This window comes from Myxocyprinus asiaticus, chromosome 7, assembly GCF_019703515.2.
Source record: "Myxocyprinus asiaticus isolate MX2 ecotype Aquarium Trade chromosome 7, UBuf_Myxa_2, whole genome shotgun sequence".
In the NCBI taxonomy this organism is placed as follows: domain Eukaryota; kingdom Metazoa; phylum Chordata; class Actinopteri; order Cypriniformes; family Catostomidae; genus Myxocyprinus; species Myxocyprinus asiaticus.
Window position 1 is genome coordinate 40,691,646 of NC_059350.1, and position 25,633 is coordinate 40,717,278.

Genomic DNA, 25,633 nt, shown 5'->3' on the forward strand with positions numbered 1-25,633 from the left:
CCAGATTTACTTTGACAAATGCCTCCCAATCCAATGTAGAAATCATGAGGTAATGATCATTCTATGCAAGTTTGAAATACGTTCCTTAAATTATTGCCACACCCAACCCATCTTCTCAAAACCCATACCATTAATTTGGCCAAAATATGTAAATATGTGCCAAAACAAGGCAGTAAAAAAGTGATCAGATTATCCTTTGACTTGGTATGCCACAGGAATGCTTTCTGGGTCAGAAGTTTCTTCAAACTTGTTGAAAATGCTGAGAGTTTGATGAAAGATGTAACTTAAAGAACAGTGAGTAGAAAGCAAATCTGTATTTGCTATGTTATGGGAGTTCCAGCATTTTTGTCAAAGCAAAGATGTATGAAATACCTAAAGTTCCAGTGCTGGAACGCACTACTCATACTGTATTTGCACACTCTCATATAACCTTTCAGTGAATAATTTGTAATTTACTCAGATGGGTCTGACCTACTCCATCATGAGCTGCAGAGAGGAAGTAGATACAGTCAGAGGCCAGCTATTCTCAGAAAGACTGAAAGAGAACACAGATTGCTAGGTTAGAGGCAAAGGATATACTTTTGATATAAATATTAGATAGTCAGAGAGAGAATGAGAGAGGGATATAAAAGCACAGCTTAAAAGATATTAAAGGAATAGTTCACCCCAAAATGAAAATCATTGATGACATGTCGTGGTCTGCCATATTTGAATATACGCGAACATGCATGACATTTGAGAGCTTCAGTGGAGAAAAAGATTATCAGTGAATAACGATATAAATTTTGGCCTTTTCTCACACAAAACTAACAAATGGCTTGGTATGGACTAAGTACGGATCACTTGTATGGTGCTTTATGTCATTTATTGAGCTTGACAGCCCTTAGTCAGTATTGGGAAGAGCAGCCTCAGCATTCTGATAAGCTTCTCCTTTTGTGTTTAATTGAAAAAAAGACAATCATAAAGGGTTTGGAACAACATGGGGTGGGTAAATGATGATAGAATTTTCATTTTTGGGTGAACTATTGCTTTAAGTGGTACTAGAAAGAGAGCAAACAGGAAGTCAGGGTTGGTAAGCAGAAACAAATTAAATAGAGACAAACTGGCCTTGCCTTGACTTGTTATTTTCAAAGAAAGAGGGAAAGGGAAGAAAGGATGGAAGAAAAAGAAAGATAAAAGATATATGATTTATGTGCCAAAGCAAGGCTCTTTGTAGCCTAAGGCCTCCATTTGCCTGATCTCGTGTATAGCGCGCGCGTGCGCGCACGCGCTCTCTCTCTCTCGCTCTCTCTCTCTCTCTCTCTCTCTCTCTCTCTCTCTCTCTCTCTCTCTCTCTCTCTCTCTCTCTCTCTCCACACATGCTTACTGTCCGAGTGCAGTTCTTCTGCTCCTCAGGGTGGACTCTCAGCATCTGAATCTTTCTGATAAGGGCGGTGTCACCATCACCTTTAACCTCTGACCTTGAGGTCATAGACTAAGTGTTGTCCTGACAAGCAGCTCAGAGGGCCACCGCAGCGCAATGTCACCCCCAAGACGTGAACCCTATCAGGTGAACTTTGACATGTGACCTCAACGGTGCTGTAATGATGGGTTAATAATAGGGGCGATGGAGCAACCGAATGTAGTGCTGACACTATTTAACGTGTGTCTGTGTAGGTATGTGTGTGTGTGAATGTTGTTGGCCAATAATGGCCATGTGTGAGTTGGGGAAAGATGGGGGTTTCTAAACCATTACTGAAGAACAGGCACGGCCAGTGAGGTGCAATCTTATCTCAGCCATTTATAGAATGTGTCTTGCTCATAAACACTTTGTGTCTCTTAACACACACATAGCTCTTTTTACTATTTTACCAAAATTTCAGATGACTTAAAAGGATAGTTCACCCAAAAATGAAAATTCTTTCATCATTGAATCATGCCATCCCAGATGTGTGACTTTTTTTCTTCTGCAGAACACAAAGATTTTTAAAAGAATATCTTAGCTCTTTAGGTCCTCACAATGCAAGTGAATGGGTACCAATATTTTAAAGCTTCAAAATGCATATAAAGGCAGCATAAAAGAAATCCATAATATTCCAGTGGTTAAATCTATGTCTTCAGAAGTAATATGATAGGTGTGAGTGAGAAACAGATCAATATAGTGGCAGGGTTGTCAAGCGCCATTTCATAAATCTAACTCAAATGCTATATTCCAAGTCTTCTGGAGCCATACGATAGCTTTGTGTGAAGAACATACCAAAATGTACTTTAATTACATGGAAAAAATTGACCAGGATATTCAAAAATGCACCTTTTGTGTTCCACAGAAGAAGAAAAAAGTGACACAGGTTTGGAATGACATGAGGGTGAATAAATGAGGAAGAATTCAAATTTTTGGGTGAATACAAGGCATACAAGTCAAAAGTCATTAATAAAGTTTTCGCATGTTGTTATTTGTTTATTTTATTATTTGTTTATGTTCACCATGGTTACCTGCGTTTCTACATCATAATCATTTGAACGTCTTAAAGTTACTCTACAAAGACATAAATGTTGCAGAGCCATTTTTCTTCATTTGTTCAGACCACCTTGTGCTGGGAATATTTATATAGTGCTTTTCTGACACTACACTCGAAGCGCTTTACACAGTGAACAGGAGACTCTCCTCAACCACCACCAGTGTGCAGCATCCACCTGGATGATAGAACAATGCTCATGTTTTATGTCGCCTGAAGGGAGGCTAAAATTGTTACAATGTTGCATTTTCTTCTTTGTTCGGTTCGCTTTCACAAGGCAACATTTCAGAATGGACCAAAACTGTGTTAATAAAAGTCAAATGTGCACAAACTGTCCCCTTATTGGACAGAATGTTTGTGCTCTGTTCTGGGATTTAGCTCAGACATCAATACACCAGTTAAAATGATACCTATGAGAAAGTTGTAAAAGATATTCGAGCATTGTTAATATCACAATTATGCAAAACGTCATCTGTGTGGTACAGAATGCGCATTCAATTCAGAGGTTGCGCTGCAAATAAACATTACCCATCACTTGGATTGATAAATTGAGTTGTACATTTTATATCATGGTTATTTTTATTCATCATTAGTGCATATTTCAAGGTCACAGAGCTCTCTTTCTCTCTCTTTTGCATGCACACACACATACAATGAGCAGAAAGTGTGAAGTCACATAAAGATGGTTTTTATCTGACAAAAAGTTTCTAATGCCATCCTGTCTGTGTCTGTTCTGCCGCTATCCAAAAGAGAGAAGCGATCGTATTAAAATTGCCTCAGGAATTATTCAGCCACTCCTACTTTAAACGTGCAATCAAATTGAATATAATCACTAAAAGCTATATCCACATTTTGATTATGAATTATATTGACATTCTGACCTGCAGATTTCTTTTCTGCAGATCCATCAGGTATGCTCATGGTTTTTATAGAGATATTGTTGGTCTGTTGAGTCAGATCGCATTCTTCCACAAGTGAACCACTCCAGAGTTCGTTTGCAATCGGACCGAGACAATCTCATCCAAGCGGTCTCAGACAGATTGTTTTGGTGAGGATACGAGTGCAATTGCTGTGTTCATATATGCCTAAACTAACTGAACTGAGCGAGAAAATGAACCAGATTTTGAAATAAATGCTCCAAATGAGCCAGGTGTGAAAATGCACTGAATCAAATGAGTTTGGAACAAGTGAGGGAAAGGAAATTTGACAGAATTTTCATTTTTGTGTCAACTATTCCTGTAAAATTATATACACTCATATGAGCTAAAGACAGTCATATCAGTGGCCTAGAAAAGGCTGTTTTAGTCTACATAAGGGTGGTCACACCTCATGGTGGCTACCATGTTGAGATCACATGACCAGCTAAATACTTCACAATTTATCTTGGTAACCCTATCAGACACTTTTGGTTTCTGAACCAAAGCATTGGTCATCATTGGTGACACGTATGGGATAGGAGTCAACATAAAGTAGCAACTGTGAAACATAATCAAAAATGATTTAAAAAGTGCACCTTTAATTGAAAAAGATAAGTCCTATTAAAAAAAGAAAAAAAACTCCAATTCAAAATTTCCAGCATGTGCCACTTTTTGTGATGCATCAGTGACAATATCATTGATCTACTCTCTACTGAAAAGATGGAGAAAATTATCTCAATGTTTCTCTCTTTCTCTCTGTCTCTTTTTCTTTATTTGGGAGTGGCTGATCATGCATTGCGGTGGTTACTGCACAGCTCTAATGTCTTAGCTTGGGGTCCGTCACTCCAGATGTTCTTGGAATTCAATCTTTTGAGGGCTGGGAACTTAAGTGGGGGTCTAGATCACTAGAAGATGTTGTCATAGCTTCAAGACTGCAGATGGATGGTATTAGCACTAAGCCTAACTCCGGGGTCTAGAATTCAACTAAATGGAGGAACTTCTAGATCTCCACACATTCAATTGGTCTTATATGTCTCCATAAAACTGCAGTTTTTGAACTTTAAGCCCACAGTCCTCAACTAGCTTACAATTTCAGAAGCCTTCTGATGGTTTCACTTCTCATCTCCCGGTCCACGTCAAACAACAACTGCTCACCAACTCCCCCACTAATACAAGAGGTCAGGGGAGCTAGGACCCTCAAATGTTTATCCACACCATGTCTTTGAAATGGCTTATGGGGGTGATATTGATTTGACTGCTTCAGAACTGCTTTGGTATGTTATCTGACATTTTGGAATTATGAAAAGGACATTTCACTCACTGATATTTTATTGTTTTGCTCTGGAGACAGTTCTGAGATAGTAACAAATCAAGTTACATCTTTATCTACTCTCGGTGTGAGACATAGCATTTGGACAGGCCATTTTTCTGTATAAGACACAGCTATTTGTTTTAAATAATCCCAGTGTCTCTCAGACCATGATGTAAAGAGTGTCAGCACTCTGTGAGATCTAATTTTTAAAGCTAGACTGGAGAGGAGGGAAAATACCACAATAAGCCAGTGTACCTAAGGAGTAGCTGTCCACCCACTGGTTTGTTAGTCTAATAATTAATAATATTAATCATAATCCAACTGTTTTAAGAATCTCAGCTCTGCTTGAAGTGTTGTGAGCAGATACCATTAATCCTTCACAAAAGAGTTGTAAGCCATTAACCAAACCAGCCAGCTCTGAGGTGAATCACATGATCATTACAAACTTTGATTCGAAGCAACAAAATATTTTAAAATCTGACAAAACTGTTGAAGGTATGAGATACCCCCCTTTTTCACAACATAATACTAAAAACAAATTAAATAAAAATGTAGCCTTCAAGTGTTTAAGTAACCATTGCTTCAAGTTTTCCAAGTAATTAATCTAAAGCCAGTAATGAAATAGAGTAATAAAATAAAGAACCGAGAAAACAGTGCTTTATGTTTTAGCAGCAGCAATTAAGCATTAAAAAAGGCAGTCTAATAAACATGAAAAAGTAATTTCATGCTAAATTAAACTACCTAAATTATTATTCTGTGATTATTATATTATTATACACATCGCATAGATCCGATAATTTGAGATATAAGATTGTATTTCTGCTTCCTCTGCTTCTCTTCACTCACTTAATACTGTAGTCAAATAGTGCTATAGACTGAGTCAGTTCTCGGTACTGCCAGTGACTATTAAAATATTGAACTGAGCAGAGATTCCTCGGCACCGCATCACCCAGTTTGGGAACCACTGATATAGACTATCATTTTATGATGCTTCTATGGTCCATTTTTGTACTTATTGGAGTTTTATAGTCCCTGTTCACGATATCCTTTCATTGTATGGAAAAGAGCATAGTGAACATTCCTTAACATTTTGTTTCCATGGAAGAAAGAATGTGATGTGGGTTTGGTTCATCATGAAAGTGAGTGGATCAAGACAGAATTTTAGTTTTTCATATGAACTATTCCTTTAAATAACTGACCATTACTGTTCAGCTATGTTCAGCTCTGTTTAGCACGAGCTGCTCATGTGGCTAAGCAAATATTAGACATTAATATATCCAGCCCCCCCCCCCCCAAAAAAACTCATACAAAGCAACAGTTACAGGGAATACATTGTGTGCTAATTCAGGCATATATAGAAACCTTCTAATTGGCAAAGTGAGAGAAAGAGAAAGTTTCAAACTAGCGGTTTTAGGAAACGTTTTTCAGAGAATGCAAAGAGTGGGCCGAAGCACCTGCGTCGACTTGCGTCATTCTTCTTTAATCAAATCCTCTTGCACATAATGTGTTTGTTTATTCTTCTTAGTCAATAGGATTCCATAGATTCCTTTCCAAGAGTCCTCAGCACGGCGTGGGCCGCAAAATATTAAGATCCACATACACCTCCCGCAGAGAGAGAGAGAGAGAGAGAGAGAGAGAGAGAGAGAGGGACAGCGGCGCATAAAATGAACCAAAGGGGAATTGTCCGAGGAGTCAGGTCAAATATGTGTGGCACGGTGCTAAAAAAATCTTCAATGACTCCCTCTGTGCCCCTTGGCAGACCCCACCCCTTAAGAAAATCCAAAAAATACCCAAACTTTAGGATCCCACCCAACTCTCACTTCTAGTTAAAGAGGAGCATTCATATGCCCTCAAGGAAGCTAAAACCCCCAACACACATAAACACACATATCCACGTGCACACACACACAGACTTTAAGGAAAATAACTCGCTTGTCTATGTCCTATTGATAACGCTAAAGGAGTTCCTGTGCCCTCACTCTCTCTTTTGGAGCATTTTGGAGTGAACTAGGTCAGGGGTGTTGGAAAATAAATTAGCTGATTCTGTTAGCAGCACAAGACATGTTTTATCACCTAACCTCATGCAATTTGTCAACTCTGAAGCTCCACATTGTTATCTGCCTGAAGCTCCACATTGTTATCTATTAACCACCACAGAAAAGACACAGGAAACCAGTGAAGTCTGACACACCAGACTAACATCCAAGGCATTATCAGGTGCTGTTCATGTTTCTAAAACTAAAAGTTGAGTTTCCAAATTGTTTGTGGTATCACAACTGGTTTTTCTTCCTTTCTGTGGTCTTGGTTGTTTTATGTTCAAAGACCTTTAGTAATTTTGTCTCTCTCAACTTGGACACTCCATCCTGAGCAAAACTGTATTGCTCAGAGATTGCTCTTTCACAGCTCAGAGGATTCGTTCTAAGTTGAAGCCTCCCTTGCTCAACCAGCTTCATCACCAAGGCTATGCTGGTTTACCAGCATTTTTTGCTGATGAACATCATGACTACGCTGGTCCATGAACCAGAGCAGCATAAACCAGCTTGGGCCAGCATGGACATTCATACCGGACTAAACTGGTCAGGAAATGCACTTTTCTTGTGTCCACATGGTTTGGACATGGCTGCTGGTGGCGCAATATGTTTCATCTGAGGATAGAGTTGAGTGCAGGGTCAAAGGTAAGGTACAGTTAGGTGCTGGTGCAGTGTAATCCATTGACTGTCAGTGCAGAGACTCAGACCATATGCTGCCTCACCTGTAAGGGCTTTAGCCATCTGCTGTACCAAAAGTTCCCAGAATTCCCAGAAAGTGGAATTCAGCTTGTATTTCACAATTCTCTGACCACTTGGATAATTTCCCTGCTTAAACCCACCTAAGATGGTTTGCTGGTCTTGGCTAGTCTCCCAGCTTGGTCAGGCTGGTTTGTTGGCTGTTTTTAAAGGGTTTTTGGACACTTTAGGATGCTTGTTTTGTGCACTTTGGGCTAACCAGTTAGACCAGCAGAGCACCAGCTTGACTAGGCTAGGAGACCAGCAAACAATCCTAGGATGGTCTCAGATTTTTATTTTTATCAATAAAGGTAAACAAAAGTATAAATATTTAATATTAGTGGAAGTGACTCATATTCCGAAGACTCTAGAGAGGTTTGACATTTACTGTTGAGCAGTCTACACTGCCTACTCTTCACTGTGTACTTACAGCTGCCCTTTTGAGCCAAGACTGCAAATTTGTACCCGCATGTGCATACTACTTTGTGGATATTTGCTTAAGCAATATTCGAAGATTTCTGCACCTGAGGCAACATAGACCAATTGATGATTGCAGTAAGCTGAATGGAACATGCTTGGCAAACTCGTTCATACCTGTGCCAAGTTTACACAGAACTGGAGCAATATATTATTGTGCCAATGATAGGAATCTGCACAATAATTCCAAAATCCAGTCAAATCACAGCCATCCCATATGGGCGTACCATCTGTCTTGGTGTCAGTCTGCCATATAACACTTCTAAAGCATGGCATCTGCTTTGAATGCTATCTCATAAAAGAGCATTAGTCACACAAAATCTAGACAAAGATAAATCAGATGATACATTCCTTTATACAACTCACAACTGACTACATTTTGGCTTATGTAGACCAAACAAACTGCAGATTGTTAATGTTGTGATTGTGAATCTATGTTTTGTTGGCTCACTGACATTAACAAAATTTACCAAGGCAGTATACTGCTGAATTTTATCTGATAGATCATTGTAGTCTTGAGTAAACAACTCTGTAAACAACAGGATGTCCAGATCTCTGCTTGTTAGCCGCATCATTAGGATGAGATTGTCAATCATTTGCCCCATATTCCTTGTGGTATGGATAAAAAAATGGTGTCAAATGATAAAGTGATGCCATATTTGTAATTATACATTAGTTTAGTTAAGTTTTTTAATCGATTAAAAAAAATATTTTTTTCATAAGACTAGCTATGTTCCAAGAGTCTTGCACTGATAGTATTTTTTCCTTCTTTCCAGTTAAAATATCTAAACTGCTGTTGCCTCAGTCCAATCACATACTCTGTTCCAGACTGGGTGTTGCTTTGTGACTTTCAAAGCTTTGTGCTATGGTTTCATTTGAAAGTATTTTTGTCGATGGAGAAAAAATATGCAAACCAACTGACCAAATTTAATCTGAAACATAAGTTACTCGATATTAACTTCTTGTTTATATAACTGATGACTAAAAAAAATCACACTTACAATCATGCTGTTTTACTGAATATCAGTACAGCTTTGTAGACACGAGACCGCAGGCCTTTGGAATTTTCCAAGGATTACACTAGAGCCCGAAATATTCCTTTTTGTTAACTTCGAAGTCATTTTATTTATTTATTTTATTAGTCATGCAGAAGTATGCCAGTGGTTTCCTGACTAGACTTGAATGTAGTATTTTTAACCATGGCTTTGAAACAGAGCAGCTCACTTTTAAAATAAGTCCTCTTTTAAAAACCATTATAGTTCACACTGGAGTTTGTTTTTTGAACGCTGACTTTAAATTGACCGTGGCTTACGATCTACGGGTTAGAGGATCTGTTCAGAGTCATTAGGAAATTCAAAATCATATTTAGAATGATTTGGCTCAGGGAGGCGAGCAGTGGTTGGAAAGGTATACCAGGCTCTCCCATTTTGATTCTCCAAAGCCAAATTTCTTCATTAAACATCAATTATCTGAAATAAGCCATGCCTGCTGAAGACTGGAAGGTAACTCAAGCAGCTGAAAGTGTTGATGAGAATCTATACGAGGGCAGAATCACACATCTACAGTGAGAAAGATTGATGACAAGTTTTGGAATTATAACAAAAGCCCAGCAAGAGAGAGAGGGAAGGGCAATGAGAGGCAAGATCCAAAAACTGCCCTCGGTAATATGAGTTAAATAAAAGGAGACTAAGTCAATTAAACTGAGGAAAAGTAAACATTACTGTGGCTACTTCATTGCTTGTTCTCTTGTTGAACTCTATTCTTGATCTCTTTTCAGCCTCTTCCATGCGCTCTTGCCCACACACACACACACACACACACACAAAATACATGATTGTCTCTGTCTGCCGTCTAAAGCAAACCATCTGTAATCTCCTCTCTTTATGTGTGACTAATTGAAAAAATATGAGCAATGATTTGAACCCACCGTGTGCATGTGTTTGAAAGTGTTTGTTTCAGCACACACAAATGTCTGCACATTTGTTCATTTATTTTTAGGTTTGTAAATTATGTAACATTGTACATTATGTAGCATTATTCATAAAGAAAAAACAGCAGCATAAGTGAAACGCACTAGATTTATTCTCTTATAAGAAAAATATTTTGTTTGAAAGTAATTATCCAAGACTAAGTACTAATGGGTATTTAACATGAAAGAAAGACCTCATAAAATGTTTGTAAAAAATGTATTTTTCATACCACAGGTATGTGGAATATTTCAAATAAAGTAGGAAGAAAGAAAGTCATCCGTGTTTGTAACAATATGAGGGAGAGTAAATGATGACAGAATTTTCACTTTTGGGTGAACTTTCCTTTTAAAATAAATGTTAACCAGACATACACTTTCCCTTAAAAATTCATATACATTTTAACTTAAAATCTTGATGTCAGTGCCTATGCATGGACATGTTATCCATGAACTTCCCTAATACTCAATTCCGGCCACAACATAAACACAGAACTGTTTGCATTTCAAAACTTCGCTCACCACATACTTCTACCCTTGGGTATTTAAAAACTTTACATGAATTTTAGACTTTAGAATTTTAGGAGCAATAAAATGCACTCAGTGTCGCAGTCCTATCATTCTGTCAGTCTGGGTTTTTGTCTGACAGGACCGTGGCATCATTGTCCCATGTCTATCTTGTGTTTCATTGTCTGTCTTTGTGTGAGCGCACGGTTTTGGTTATATTCCCTGCCGTGCGCTCTTCGGCCTGTCTTGTTTCATGTCGGGAGCATGGTGTCTGGATCCTGACTTCCTGTCTGGTTCGGTTTCGTTCTGTGTCAGGATCCGAACACTCATGCTCCATGTCTGTCTGTTATTGACGTGGGTGCATCGCGCTTATGTCATCTTGGCAGCACGCACTCACGTCAATAGTTTGTCTGTCTCTCGCGAACACGGGTGTGCCTCGCGTTGCGCGCCTGGGTTGCAAGCTGTCTTCATGTTGTGATGAGGTTCGGTCACTTCGGTCTAAGGTATTGGGTGTGTGTGTGGCCAAACTCTCGCACTGGTGTCCTGTCTTGTTTTTATCGCTTGTTGCGTACATCGTGTGTCGTTTGCCTCACGATGTATGCTCAGGTTTCGTTTAGTGTGAGAATGCGTGGCATCCCTTTGTTTGGCGTTGCTACGCATTCTCTCATCTTGTTTGTCGGTTGGTATGGGCATATATTGCATTATTGTCATGGCGATGTGCGCTCATGCCATTCGGGTGTTTTCTTGTCTTGTGAGAGCACGTGGCTTTGTTTTTTTCTGTATCGCCACGTGCCTCTCTGTCTTACGCCTCCTTGTTTGCTTATTATTAGTTAATTTGCCTCACCTGTACCCTGTTAACCAGTTTGATTTCTCTCCCTATTTTAGCCTGCTCGTGTGTGTTGTCCAGTGCCAGTTCATCTTGTGTGTATTCCAGTCGGTCCTGTTCCTTGGTCTTGTTAATCGGTCTTGTTTCATGTCTCGTGCTGGTCCTGTTTATCATCCCATCCCTACCCGGTCTAGGCGGTCCTGTATCCTGTGCCCTGTTTTCCCTACCCCAGCCTGGATACCCTTTTTCCCCCTTCGGGTTAGTTTATGTTTATTGTTTTTCCCCCTTGTGCGAGTTACCTTTATTTTTTGTATTCAATAAATTCCCTTTTTTGAACTCTGCTATTGGGTCCTCCCTCTGTATTCGTGACACGCATGTGGTTTGGTTTAACATTAGGTTCCTCTTCTTAGACTGAAGGTCATATGGCAGACCTATGGCTGTCTTTAGGGGATAATGAGACATTTGTTAACTTCAGTACCTCACATCCATTCCATCCATAAAGCAGCACATTTATTGTAGTTTCAAATAGCCCTGTCAGTCTCATTGTAGGAAAACTATGCCGTTGGGACAGCTGAAACTGCTCAAGTCCCAGCCTTATATCGTAAGGAATGCAAGAACAAGAGATGAAAAAGAGAACCAAAGTGTGTCACAGATGGAACGTGTAAATGTGCATGTTCAGGGATGTTGGAGCTTAATTTTGACTCTGCCAGTCAAAGAAGAAAACAACATAAGGGATCTACAGATCTGTCAGTGAGGTATAGATGAGCTTCAATCAAGTTGGCCAAGGGGAGAATGTGTCAGACCTTTCCTGAGACTTTTTTGGCTAATTGTAGGCTTTCTTATGTACGGCTTCAGGGTTCAAGAGGTTTTTTTGTCTATGTAGGTCTGTCTTCATGTAGAGGGATTATTCTACAAAGCCCTGCTTTAACACATAATGTGATTTACACAAGCAGGACATGGATCAAGATGGTTCTTGGATCAACATTCTTTGTTGACTGGTCTTACTATGAATGCGGCAGAAGTTGGTCGAAAAATCTGCTGCTGAAATTGGTCTACTTCGGCTTACTGAAATTCGAACCAATGCCCCCATTGGCTGAAGCTGGAAATGTTGTAGACTTGTGTGAGCTCCAGTAAACTAAGTAGTGTATTTAGTTGAAAATAATTTAATACATTCAACATATTTTATTAACCCTACCCTCTAACCCAAACCCCAACTCTAAACCTAAATGTCAGTGGAGTAAAAATTATTTTTTTTACAGTGAAAATGCAACCTCGAAATTGTGCTCACCCTTGTTTATGTGAACTTGATTGCTTCCTGGTTTCCATGGAACCAGTACCTGTGTTTCAGTAGCATCACAAGAAAAGGTGAACACATTTGAATTGATGCAAAAATGTCTGATGGGTAATGCAAGGCATTTGTCAGTAATTTGGCAGAATGGGGTTGATTTTTGGGGTACATGAAGATTCGGAAGAAACATGTCGATTTCTTGTGTAATCATGTTGGACCTACACCAATCCCTAATTAGGGCTGGGCGATATGGCCAAAAATATTATCACAATATTTTTTTCAAATCATTCAGTATTGATATTTATCACAATACACAGTACATTTCATACCATTAAAGGGGAATGAAATGCATTCCACAAGTTTGTTAGACCTCAAGAATGAATGTAAACATAACTTGTTTGTTTACAAGTAAACCCCAGAGCGTAAACTACCCACAACATGTGTGTGTGAACTATTTTCAATGAAATTCCGCCAATTTCATCATCTTCAGCAGACCCTTTTTTTTTTTTTTTTTTTTAGGTGTTGTAGACTCATGTGCCAAGATATATTGTTCAAACACAAATTCAACTATATGAATTGTTAAACTGAATAATGTGTTTCTCCTACAAGCCTACAAACAGAAACACATACACATACACACATACATTTTCACATGCATTTTCTTCCATCCAGTTATTTACTTCATTGAAATAGTAAGTAACATGTGAGTGACCTAAAGTTACTTTTTTTCACACACATACAGTGCATGTTTCTTGAGTAAACACCATACCTGACTCATCTCTTGATGGCCGTGACCTGTGAAGATCAAGATTCATCCACATTTACCGCTATACCTATGTTTGCTTTTTTCTGGATGTGGATGTGGCATTGCAATACATACACATAAATCATCTTTCACATGCACACTAGCATGTACAGTCACCTTTTCAACCTTCTCATGGGCAAATATTCAGAATCTCAGACTTGTCAAATCCATTGAGTCCATGTTTCAGAGAGAGTCTATCTCAATCATCTCCCTCAGGGCCTCTCGGATTCTGGACAGCATCTGAGGAGAGCCAGAAGTCCTCCATCTCCACTCTGTGTATATATCTCCATAACAGCTGTGTACACTAATGCCTCTGATACACGTAAACTTTAGCTAATGGAAAAATCAGGAATGAGCTGGGGAACTGCCTAAGCATTTCAAACTAGCCAGTTATAAATTGCATTACCTTTCAAAAATGTGCAGAAATTCTGCAAAGTCAGCAGTTCTATCATCAAGTAGCTGTACAAAATGATGGGCAGGAAATGTTTATGATAAAAATTGGCCTTACTGTTTTTATTACATTTTCAAATATCTGTTCCTATCTGCCCTTATAAATAAATGAGAGTAGAATATAGAAATGAATTAATGTTACATAAATAATAAACTAGATTTTACATTTTACAGTAATGTTTGCCTGTGCAAAAATTGCGACCACTATGCAAGGGTGTTATGAGTGCTTACCAAGGTTCTATGAGTGGTTGCTAGGATGCTACTAGAGTGTTCTGGGTGGTTGCCAGGTGGCTGCTCACTGGAGTTCAACCATAAGTCTCCTTATGTAAGTCTATGGGATTTTTCAACTGTTGTCAATCGTAAAAAAAAATAAAAATAAAAAATACTTTTTAAATAAAAATTAAGTCAGTTCTCTTGAAAAAATACTAACACACCCCTCCTCAATAATCCACACAATCTGACATAACATTCATGCATGGTGCCTTGGCAGGCACTACTAATAAAGTGTCCTTAGTTTAACCACTAATTAAGTTTAATTCGTTTCCTTATTAAAGGGATAGTTCACCCAAAAATGAAAATTAGCTCATCATTTACTCACCCTAATGCCATCCCAGATGTGTAAGACTTTCTTTCTTCTGCGGAAGTATATAAAGGCAGCATAAAAGTAATCCATACAACTCCAGTGGTTAAATCCATATCTTCAGAAGCGATATGATAGATGTTGGTGAGAAACAGATCAATATTTAAGTCCTTTTTAACTATAAATCTCCACTTTCAAATTTTTCTTGTTTTGTTTTTGCTGGTTGGCATTCTTCCTGCATTTCGCAACCTGCTGGGTAGGAAGGAGAGTTTATGGTAGAAACTGACTTAAATATTGATCTGTTTCTCACCCTCATATCGCTTTTGAAGAGATGGATTTAACCACTGGAGTCTTATGGAATATTTTACGATGCCTTTATGTGCTTTTTGGAGCTTCAAAGTTCTGGCCACCATTCACTTGCATTGTATGGATCTACAGAGTGTGTGGGTTTTTTCTTTTTTTTTTTTTCTGTTTTCTGTTTTTATCCTCTGGATATCAAAGCTGGCACATTCTGTATATACACGTCCAGCGTATGTGGTCTGATGATCATGTTTTGCATGCGCAATCACAAACAAAATTACATCAGCTTACTTAAACAGCTTAATAATGTGGCATGTAGAAATACACCCATCCTCACCTGCTTAGTTCTATTTCTGATTATTTGGAGACTGTTCTGGGTTATAAATAGCTGATAACAACGGTTCTATTCTTCTGTTGTTCCCCTTTGTCTTACTTTGGGTTTTAGTGGCCTATTGTGGATCACAGACACACATACATATTCATAAACCTGTTTACCACAAAATCAAATTGGACATCCAGACATAATTAATATAGCAATATAGGTATGCCAGTTGTACACACATAAACCCAGACTCTTTTGGCACTTTCTTTTGCTGCATTTTGGGCATATAGAAGTTTCAGGATCAAGTGAACTTTAGACAGTGCTAGGGTGGCGTCTCTTATATGCTCCTTTAATTTGCAATGTCAACCTGCTAAATATAATGTCTACAAAATATAATTTTGGTTCAGGCCATATCCACTGTCCTTTATCGTGAGCCATATTTTTTAACAGTCTGAATTTTTGCTAAAAACATGAGTGAAATTTTTAGCTTAGTGAGGCATTGTCCTGGCAAATGCGCACACAAAACAACCCTTGCAACCAACATTGGAGTGCACAGAAATATTAGCTGCATTTTCTCAGATCATGAGAACTGGCCCATGCATAACATCTCCTGACAGTACAGCAGTATTCAGTCAACGAGCTTGCTTATGCAAATTATAGAAATCATTCTCTCTAATTTTAAACTTTCTGGTAAGTGATGCTGACTCAAGCTTAGGTATAAACATTTTGCACTTTTGAATGCTTAAATTACAGATTTTTAAAGTGTTTTTAATTCCTAAAAATAATGTTTTCTTAAATCACAACTGGCTTGGTCCATGAATGTAGTCAAAGCACTTAAAAGTCAAAGCACTCATCATGCATTGCTGGAGAACTTAATGGCTATCTGTGCAAACCAATCCTCTATACACAGTGCATACACTTTAAAACTCTTTTACTCAAACACACATACAAAGTCGATGAGCTGTGACAGGGTTGGTGTGGTTTAGGGGTGTGTGTTTAAGAGGGTAAACTTCATCATCTTTAGTATGGCCTTGCATGCTCACATCCGCATACATAAACACAAATACACACACCCATTAGCTTAATTTACAAATAGGAGGGGGAAAAAAAATAAGATGTGAAAAGGTCAATATACAAATGCAATTTATGAAGTCCGCAGAATATGTTTGAGATTTGAAGTTAATAATACAAATAATAGCCTAATTATTATAATACACTAACAAGAAAGTTTGTAAACAAAGGTAGACTATATACTGGGTGATAAAATTTGTGTTTAGGAGAGAAAGAATAGAATGGGCTGACATAACAATGACACGTGAGAGTGGAAAAGAGTGATGAAAAATCTCTGAGTCAGTTTCAAAACCACACGTACATCTCTCACTCATTCTCTCTGGCATGTCTGAATTAAGAAGCAATGGAAACAAAAGTTTCTATAAATCAGGATTTCACCCTCATTACTCTTTGTTTCATGTAGAACGTCAACTTTCTCATTCTCACACATGCATCATCTGGATGTTACCATAGCAATGCTTCACCAAATATGAGACATGCTGAGTTGCTGGGTTTATGGAGAGTGAGGAAAAAGGGCAGAGAGTTTCCAAAAGTAAAGGCAATTTCCCCCAATGATGAATTTTTTTTTCCTGTTAAAGTTTTCCCTTGTGAGTCAGACACACTACACTATTTTACAGAGCCAGACAAGACTAATTACAAACTTAGGTTGTGTTCAGAATATCATACTTCCATACTACTCTTTTACAGCAATATATACAGAGCACATTATGCATTTACTGTGTGCATATACTGTATCATGTAACAACAAAGTAGCATTCCACAGTTTTAAGCTTTGATTGCACCATGTCTTTTGTTTCACATACTATTTAATTTACTTATTTTTTCAATGCAGTCAGCTATTCCATTCCGAACACAGCCAAATTATAGTCATAAAACATCTACTGACCTCTGACAGACATGCATAATTTCTAGTGGTTTCCATTTAGGCTTTGGCATCATTTTAATTGAACTGAAGGAGGTGAATGTGCCTTTCTTTTGACTTCTAAAGCAGGAAGCTTCAGAGAGGACCATAAGCTTGTTTGATCTCAATAAGAACTCCTGACACAATAAAAAGTCCTGCCCTGTGTAAAACGCTAGTTGCACTGTTGTACGTGTGTGTACGTGTACGTGTGTGTGTGTATGTGTGTAAAAGGCGAGGATCAGGGACGCCTGATCATGCGGCTTGTTGGAATTACCATTGCAGAACGGTCTCATTGTCTTCCGTTTTCACAACATCATGTTCAACAATAGCTGCTTTCAAACAGCCCTTCTACTTAATGAAGACCTCTAATGATATGCTAACGGCGCGCCGTTTTAATTACGGTTTGAAGTGGTTAAGTCCCATACAATGTAATGCACCCAAATGAGCAGTAGTATATTCGAGAAAATCACTCTCACTTTTAGAATGATTCGGACTTGACGTGAAAAACATAAAGAACAGACTTCAGATTGAACTAAATGACCAAAGACAGAAAATTAAGATAGGCTAGCAGTTTGACCGAGAAAAAAACTTTTATTGGACTTTAAGAAGTCCAAATTTACCGTTGCTTGATGCGCGCGTATTACGCGCGCGCGGTGGCAAATGTTACTTACAATTAAAAAGTCAATTGGAATGTGATTTTTCGAATTTAATTCTGATTCACAGGCTAATATGAAAGTTGCAAAATGCAAAATTGTAGCCATGTATATTCTGCAGGTTATTGTAGCATGTCAGATATAAATTCATTCATTTTTTTATTTTTTTTTCTTCTTCATTTTTTTGACCTGACATTCTCTAGCTCCAAGTAGCGTAGTTCGTGGTAGCTCCACCTCCCCGTCTTGAGCAGCGAACAATAGTCCACCTGATGCTGCCCTAGGCGGGGAGGTGGAGTCTTCCCTCTACCGGCCATTCCTAAACAGTGAATCAGTGTTCATTCACATTCACGGGCCAGCCCGTTCACTGGAGTTTCAAACACAGCTCTTTCCGGAGGAGTGAGGAAATTCTGTTCCTTGAGCAGACAGGAAAATAAATCAGTCATGGATTTATTTCTTGCGTGTTGGTCTTTGGAGCTGCTGTAAATATTATTATTGTTATTATTATTTAGTACGGAATGACTTTAAATGTAATTTGCGAATTCAACTTTATTCGGTGTTGGAATACTAAACGAGCTTCGCTGTAATGTTGGAATAAGACGAAGAGGACTCGTGAAGCATAGCGCAGCAGGACTATCTTGACCGAAAACACAAACATGATCCTTACTCGTAAGTATCTATGTTTACTTTTCGTCAAAATTACTTTGACTCTTGTTTTTATGTTATGAGGTTTTGTAATGTTATAAAGTGAATATGGAATGCTATATGTAATGATTATAATGCTCCCATCGTAATACCGCTATTTTATTTATACCTTGGAAACAAATGTATATATATCTGTCTCATGTTTAATGTTTAAGAGCGCAATTATTTTGGTGGCGCGTGAGACCTCACGCTCTACCGGACCTCCAGGCTGTGTAATCTCCTCTCGCGCTCTCCAATTCGTGTCTCGTCTCCATCGGTTTTAGTTAGATTTCACATAATTCCGGGATAAGAGTTGTGCGCTTCGTCAGTGGTGGTCTACTGTTCTCTCCCAGTCAGACTAAAAGCAGAGAGTTGACTGAGGTTTTTGTGATATCCTGGCATTACAAAAGAGAGCGATGAGTGTCCGCTTTGACGCTGAGGGCGCGTTCGTGCATCTTTCCACGTCTCGCGCCCTACAGCTATATATTTCGGCGCTACAAGAGAATTTCACTCAGTTGTGAAATTGTTCTCAACAGTTGTCTCTCTTTTTATGTCTTCTATTTTGTATGATGCCTTGTCGTGAAACCGGTCGTGTAAAGGTGCGAGTTAGGTCTCTGCAATCTTTTGCTTCAAACACGAACCTTTTGACATTGCTCAGAATAGAGACCTCTTTTTTTTCCTGCACGCGAAAAAGACTACAGTGTTTCAAAGAAAGTATGTATGCTGTTGTTGCAGGATGTTGCTTGCGCGATCAGACTTTCCCCTCTTTTTCTAAGTAGAGGTTGATGAACTTGGGGTCATGTTAACTCCAGGTGATAAGCAGGCCAGTTAGGTGTCAAGCAAAAGAATGTCATACTTAAAACACGTTACTTTGATGTTGATATAATACAAGCACCACCTGATAATCTAAGGTCATAGTTTTGAGTGTGATAGAGTCATAAGCACGAAGCCTTGAGACAGGAGCACACACACACTCATTCACTCACTCACTCTCTCTCACTCAAAAAACCCACACTGTTTCAAACCCATTTAGAATTTTCCGAAGTGTGTGCCGATTTTGGTCCACAATAGTGAATCTTCGTCATTGCCATCTGAAAACAGTATTTCTGTCTTTAAATATATTTAAAGGGTAAACATTTGACTACAGTGATTACGGTTGCTTTAGGATCAGACGACACTGTAATAAGAAGCTTGCTGTGATAATAGAGGAGAGTCTGTCTTTCTTTACTTCTTTCCCCTCTAAGTAATCTTTTGATCATATGGAATGGATAGAATGGCATATCAGGGAGCATATCTAATCATCTGACCTGAGATCAGTCTTGCGTTACACAAAGTGGCCAGTCACCAGACTTGGCCAAGCTGGCTCCAGGTCAGCGATAGCGAATGTTTAAATCTGTCAGAAAGTCAGAGAAGCACTTTAATGGACCCATCTGGCCAAAGAGAGTGCATGTTTGTGTGGCTAGCATTGCGGTGTTGGGTAACTGTAATGAACCATGGGGTAACACCATCATCCCATGTGTTTGCATGTAGGGCCAGATGGAGGGGATCATCTGATTTTCAGAATTGTCTCATTTTCATACTCTTCCTCCATATGTCTGTAAAAAACCATGCCAAAATATGATATGCGTGATCCCCAGCAAATGATGTATGACTTCTCGTGATTTGCACATTTAAAGAAAGACACTGCACAGATAAAGAGCTCAGTGTCTTTGATGTGATTTATCAAATATGACATCAAGTCACATGAATCGCTAATAAAGACCATCTAGTTTTGCTGAAAGACAGATATTGATGTTAGTGCTCTGGTCATTTCAAACAACATCTATGTAACTAAAATAACCACATTTTCAGCTTCAGAAGACCTTATTATTAAAATTAATCCAAATATACTTGCACACCCCTTGATTTCCCTTGATTATGCACACTGAAAACAGGGCTTTGAAATTCAGGTAGTGGGATGGATTTTGCTTTCATAGCAGAGAGGTCGCCTAAACACACATTCATGCACACAAAGTTGGTTCCACCTCCACCCTCTCATGCTGAGGGACCATCGGCCAGTGATTGTGAGAACTTCCTGCAACAGGAAAATGAGGAAGAGGAAGAGAGAGGAGAAGAGGAAGAATAAATTGTAATTTTAGAAGTGGCAAAAAAGGTTCTAACAGGAATTCAACTTTGGCAAAGTTTATAGGAAGTTCTCCCAAGAGATTACATCCGTCAGTCTTTCAGTGGGTCTGGAGACTGCTGTCTTTCCTTTTGTCTTGTCTGTCTCTCAATTTTTTTGTATTTGCAGCTGACCTGTGAGCATATATATCAAAGATTCATTCATTTGATAGAAATGGAAATATAAGGTGGAGTGAATATTTGATGCTTTGATGAATGATGGAGACAAAGACACATATATGTCTCTGTGACGGATACCACCCAGACATCCTGTGTGCTTGACTCAGGTCACTGTGGCAGAGGTCACAGGTCATACATCCACTAGGAGACTGGCACCATGCAAGATATGAAGCAGATGGATTGTAGATTAAGAGAGAGGAAGAGAGACAGGAGGGTGCGTTAGTGGCTATTGGTAACCATTTTATTAGTGCTGTTCCAAGACCAACTGAATCAAATAATTTGATGAAAGAATATGCTTTCCAAAGGGGAAAAAAGAAAGGAAAAGCAATGCTAAATTTGGCAACTTTGATTGTAGTGGATCTGACCTTTTCAACATCTTAAATTTGTACTGTGTTTTACAAAATATAATTTGTTAAAAACATGAAAACTATTTAAAGAAGCCGATTAATCAGCCTGTTTTTGGTCATTTCATTTTGAGAGCTGAGTGCTCACTTATAATTAGCTAAATTTATATTTCCCTCGTGTCACTGCCAAAATCTACCAACAGCCTGGTCAGCAGTGTTGGGTAAATTACTTTCTTTAAAAGTAATCCACTACAGATTACTGATTACTTCTCTAAAATTGTAATCGTATTACTTTACTGATTACTTCATGGAAAGTAATCAGATTACTAATTATTTTACTTTGAAGTTACTTTCTAATACCAATCAAACCTGCGAAAAATACAAACGTGACACTAATAGCTCTTTTAGTACTTTAATATTGACTGAAAACAATAACAAAATTACAGCAACATGACAAAGACAACAATTTGGCTAAAGAGATCCAGTGCATTTCTAAAAATGCAGCAACTTTTTTTATCTCAAGTTATACTGTAGTAGTATGTTCAGGTGTATGTTTGTGTGCGTGTGTATGTGTGTGTCCGCTACCGACAACTTTCTTAGCTGTGTATGGCATTTTTGTGTTTGTGTTGGTGTGAAAGACAGAAAAAGAATACTAAGGAACTGAAAAAATTTCTGAAAACACATTTGAAAACAGCTTTGATAGTAAAACCATTGTGTATTTGAATGCTTGTTTCTTTTCGGTGTGCATATACAGGTTTGCTTGTGTGTTGCATTATGCATGTGTATGTGTACATGTACAGTATGTCTGTTTGTGTGTGTACATGTGCAGCATGTGTGTGTTTACACAACTTTACAGCGAAAAAAAGGAGGGTTATTTCTACTTCCCTGCTTGTGCTCGGACAAATTGAGCATCCTTTATCACTTGCGCATCTGTAATGCTATTGCATTGTGTTTGTGTTTTATTGTGTACAGTATAGGGTTGCTCCAATACCAAAATTTTGGCTTCGGTACGATACCAGCCCTGGTACCTCGGTATCGATACTAACTCGATACTTAAGCAACAAATAAAAAAAGAAAAAAATCATATTTTTTATGAAATTACACAGAAAATTATTGACAAAAACAACTGCATCAAGTCTTATAGATAAAAATGATGCCTTTTCTGTTTTAATTTTTCTGGATTCCATGTTAAATGTTTTAATTAAATGTTATGATCAAATTGTGTTTAATCAAATGTTTTACGCCGTTCCGCAAATGTTTCCACCTTGTTAGCGATATATCCCTCTGTCAGACAGGAACAAGCGCTGTTTTCCATATACGCTCAAATCCGATCCCATCTCCTCCCGCAGCAGCTGCAGTGGGACACACGAGGGAGGCGCGCGAGGATGGGGTAGAGTGCAGAGATTTGAGGAGGATTTGTTGCCGGCCCAGCCTTGCGTGCCTCTCTCCTCCAGCCAGGGCTGGGAGCACGCTGACACGCACTCGCTGAGATTGATTGTGAGCGCATGAAAACTTGAAACACTTCACTTTTGTTTTCAATTTGAATAAACAACTACACTCCGCTGCGTCCATAGTAATGCCGCTCACTCATCTGTCGTCGCCTCGATACGTGTCCTCTATGCCACGGTGGTTTGTTTGAGCGCATGCTCATTAGCTGACACAGCAACACACATAAAAGTACTAACATTGGAACATAATACATTTTAAAATGCATTCTACTTAATTAATATTATTGTCTTAGCAATAAATGTGTAATCCAAGTAATGTCATTTTATTCATGTCTGTAATTGTAATCAGATTACTTCATTTTCAAAGTAACATGTTACATTACTGCATTACAGTGAAACGTAATTAGATTACAGTAATGTGTTACTTTGTAATACGTTACACCCAACACTGCTCTTCAGTAATACACAATTTCAGTTTTCTTTTTCTTTTTTAGTAAATATTGTGTAAAATTAGTGAACACATTAAATTTGATTAGCAATTGTGTGTACATCTCATTTGCTGTCTTTAAATTGTTGTACACATACAGTATATTGAAATATTGCTTTTGAAATATCAGTATCGGTTTTCGGACATTGCAAAATCAACCACTAGTTTAAAGAGTAGAACTCTTGATAAAGTCATCTGAGCTTTTTAATTCCATCATCACTTTTTTAGTCAACTGTTATTTCACAAACCCTTGCGTAATAGGTTACGTGTTGGAAACATTGCATATATGAAATGATGGCATATGTAGGCCTTTTGGGATATGGTTGGATGTGGAGAATATACTAAACATAATATTCAAGATGGAAAACTGTTAGTGTGTCCAACTCAGTGAAATGATAGTAACTTTGTCTTTTAACACAATGTGGATGTTTCTGTAACTTGAATTTACAGTCTTCTTTAAATGTAAATGCATGTACTGTACAATTGTAGAAAATATAAGGTTGTTTACTGTACAGAGGCAGTTCAATCTATTTCCCTGTCTCTGAGGTAGAATTTTCGACATTCCGTGTGTGTGTTACAGGATGTAAGGCGTTCTCTGTGTTTGTGTTGGCGCTGAAGGCCTCCATTATCTCTCCTTGAACAAAAGGAGGTGTGTCCTCCAAAGTGACCATGGTAACCATTATTGGCTTCCTATCAGCCTAGGAAAAGCAGGGGAAGTGAGGTCGCCGCCTGGCGCAGGGATCCGGACAGACTTGCGGGGAAAACACAGGATGCGACGTGTGCACACAAACACAAACTCTATGCTTACGGCCCATATTTGAACATTAAGCTTGAATTTGTTTACTGCTTTAAGTGCTGAAATGGCATGCTGCTGAAAAGAGCATGTCAACAGCCTGCGCTCATCTGCGTGATATCCAGCAGTATGTGTATATGTGTGAGACAGAGAGAGTATGAAACAACTTCTCAAGTGTGTTTAATATATCTTCATAAAGACAGTATATTTAAGTGTGTTGTCGGTTTATTGCTGTGATAGATGTATCATCTAGAGCTGTGAGTAATTTGCGTGTAGGAAAGAAAAATCATAAATGAGATCTCTCAGTTTTTTCTCCTGGACAGCAATGAGATTAAATGGAGATCAAATGGAGACTTGTTGAAGTTCCCGGTTTCTCAGATTTCCCCCTGAGAAAAAGACCCATGGAATTCCACATGTGTCTCTTCTATCGTTTCAGAAGAGATCTCAACAAGGTCACAGTGCTCAGATACCAAAGTCTGTAATCAAAAGCTAGAGATTTCAGAGATTTTCTGAGCTATGCTTGCTATCCCCATTAATTTACAGCTCTATACTCTTACTCTATGTCAACAATTGTCTAGCGTGTGTATATGTTTAGGAGGTCATTTTAGAATAAACATGTAAGACATCAATTAAAGTTGAAACTAAAAAAAAAAAAAAAAACTCAAGAGCATGTTCTGAGCAATATCTTTTTCTCTGGGTTTTTGCATATTGTCTTGGGTTTGTTACCTGTTTTTTTGAATGGCAACATTCTTTGGCTGGTTTTCCATGAATGACGGTGAGATTTGGAGTGTTTGGTATGCTGTCTCTGGTTAGAATACCTTATGATTATTTACTGTTGGTGTCAGACAGGCACCTGTGTGATAGTGGCCCATTGTGACCAGGCGGGGGAACACCTTGGCGATGAAAGAAAAGACCAGCCTGCTAGACACTGCCGTGGAGCCTGAGTGTGTCCATCATTAACATTTAAATGCATTCTGTCTACCAGTTGTATGGTTTTCTAGCCACTGCAAATACCCACACACATACACACACATCTTTACTAACCTTAGAACTCTACTGTTGTTATATAAAGCTAATTATAATTACTACAGACTAAACCTACTCTTAAAAGAAAGCTTTTTAAATGCTTTAATAAAATAAAAAAGGAGGTTTTTGTCAGATTTGCAAACTTCTGGGGACAGTTTGTCCCCAAAATATAGCTAGGCTAAGTAAACCAACACACACACAGGAAACAACAGCACTCATTATAGCCCATTCTAGAAAAGTGTGTCATTATTTTAAGTGTAGCACATTCTTCAAAGTTCACGAACTCCTAATAAGTGCTTGTGGGCAAAATTTTCTTGAAAGGAACCCAACGCTTGAAAGGAACCCTGTCATGTGCATAGGCATATTAGAGATGGAATCGAGATACTCTTGTACATGTGTGGTTGAGTCCGATTGTTTCTGTTATTTTTGCATTGGTGTTCTTGCTGTCAAAGCATGTTTTGAAATACTCCCTCTCCCTCATTCACTCTTCATCTCCCACTTTCTGCTCTCTCCACTGGCAGAGGACCTCCCTTATCATGTGCCTTTGTTGTTGTCACGCGTGCCGTCGCTCTCACACTCGTTTGAATGGGGAGTCACGTATCCCTGCTAGTAGAGACAGAGTCTGTGTCCTTTCCTCTGGGCAAAGTCAGCTGTATCTTTTTACACACTTCTCTCTCTCTCACGTCTCTTTCCCTTAGCCCCTCCTAATCCCTATCCTAATGGAAGAGAGGGCTTCTTTTTCTCTTTCTTTCTGTTGAAATGACATGCAACCTATCTCAGGTGGTCTGTCAATTGTGCACTGCATCATTGCAATAATCGCAGTTAGAATAATTAGGATTTAAAGAGTCGGGAATTTGCACAATTAGCTGAGAGGTCCCT

At 38.6% G+C, this 25,633-nt stretch overlaps 1 protein-coding gene across 2 annotated transcripts in view; it reads left to right on the forward strand.

The window, feature by feature from the left end:
- LOC127444116 (rho GTPase-activating protein 7-like) overlaps positions 1–25,633 on the forward strand; it is a 165,493-nt gene that overhangs the window by 110,167 nt on the left and 29,693 nt on the right. Inside the window, exon 1 of one of the 2 annotated variants that reach the window (XM_051703318.1) lies at positions 17,996–18,301. The exons of the other annotated variant lie outside the window; for it this stretch is intronic. Coding sequence (XP_051559278.1) covers positions 18,289–18,301 — 13 coding nt within the window. The 5' untranslated portion in view covers positions 17,996–18,288. Of the gene's footprint in view, positions 1–17,995; positions 18,302–25,633 lie in introns of those variants that run through there. 2 annotated transcript variants of the gene reach the window in all.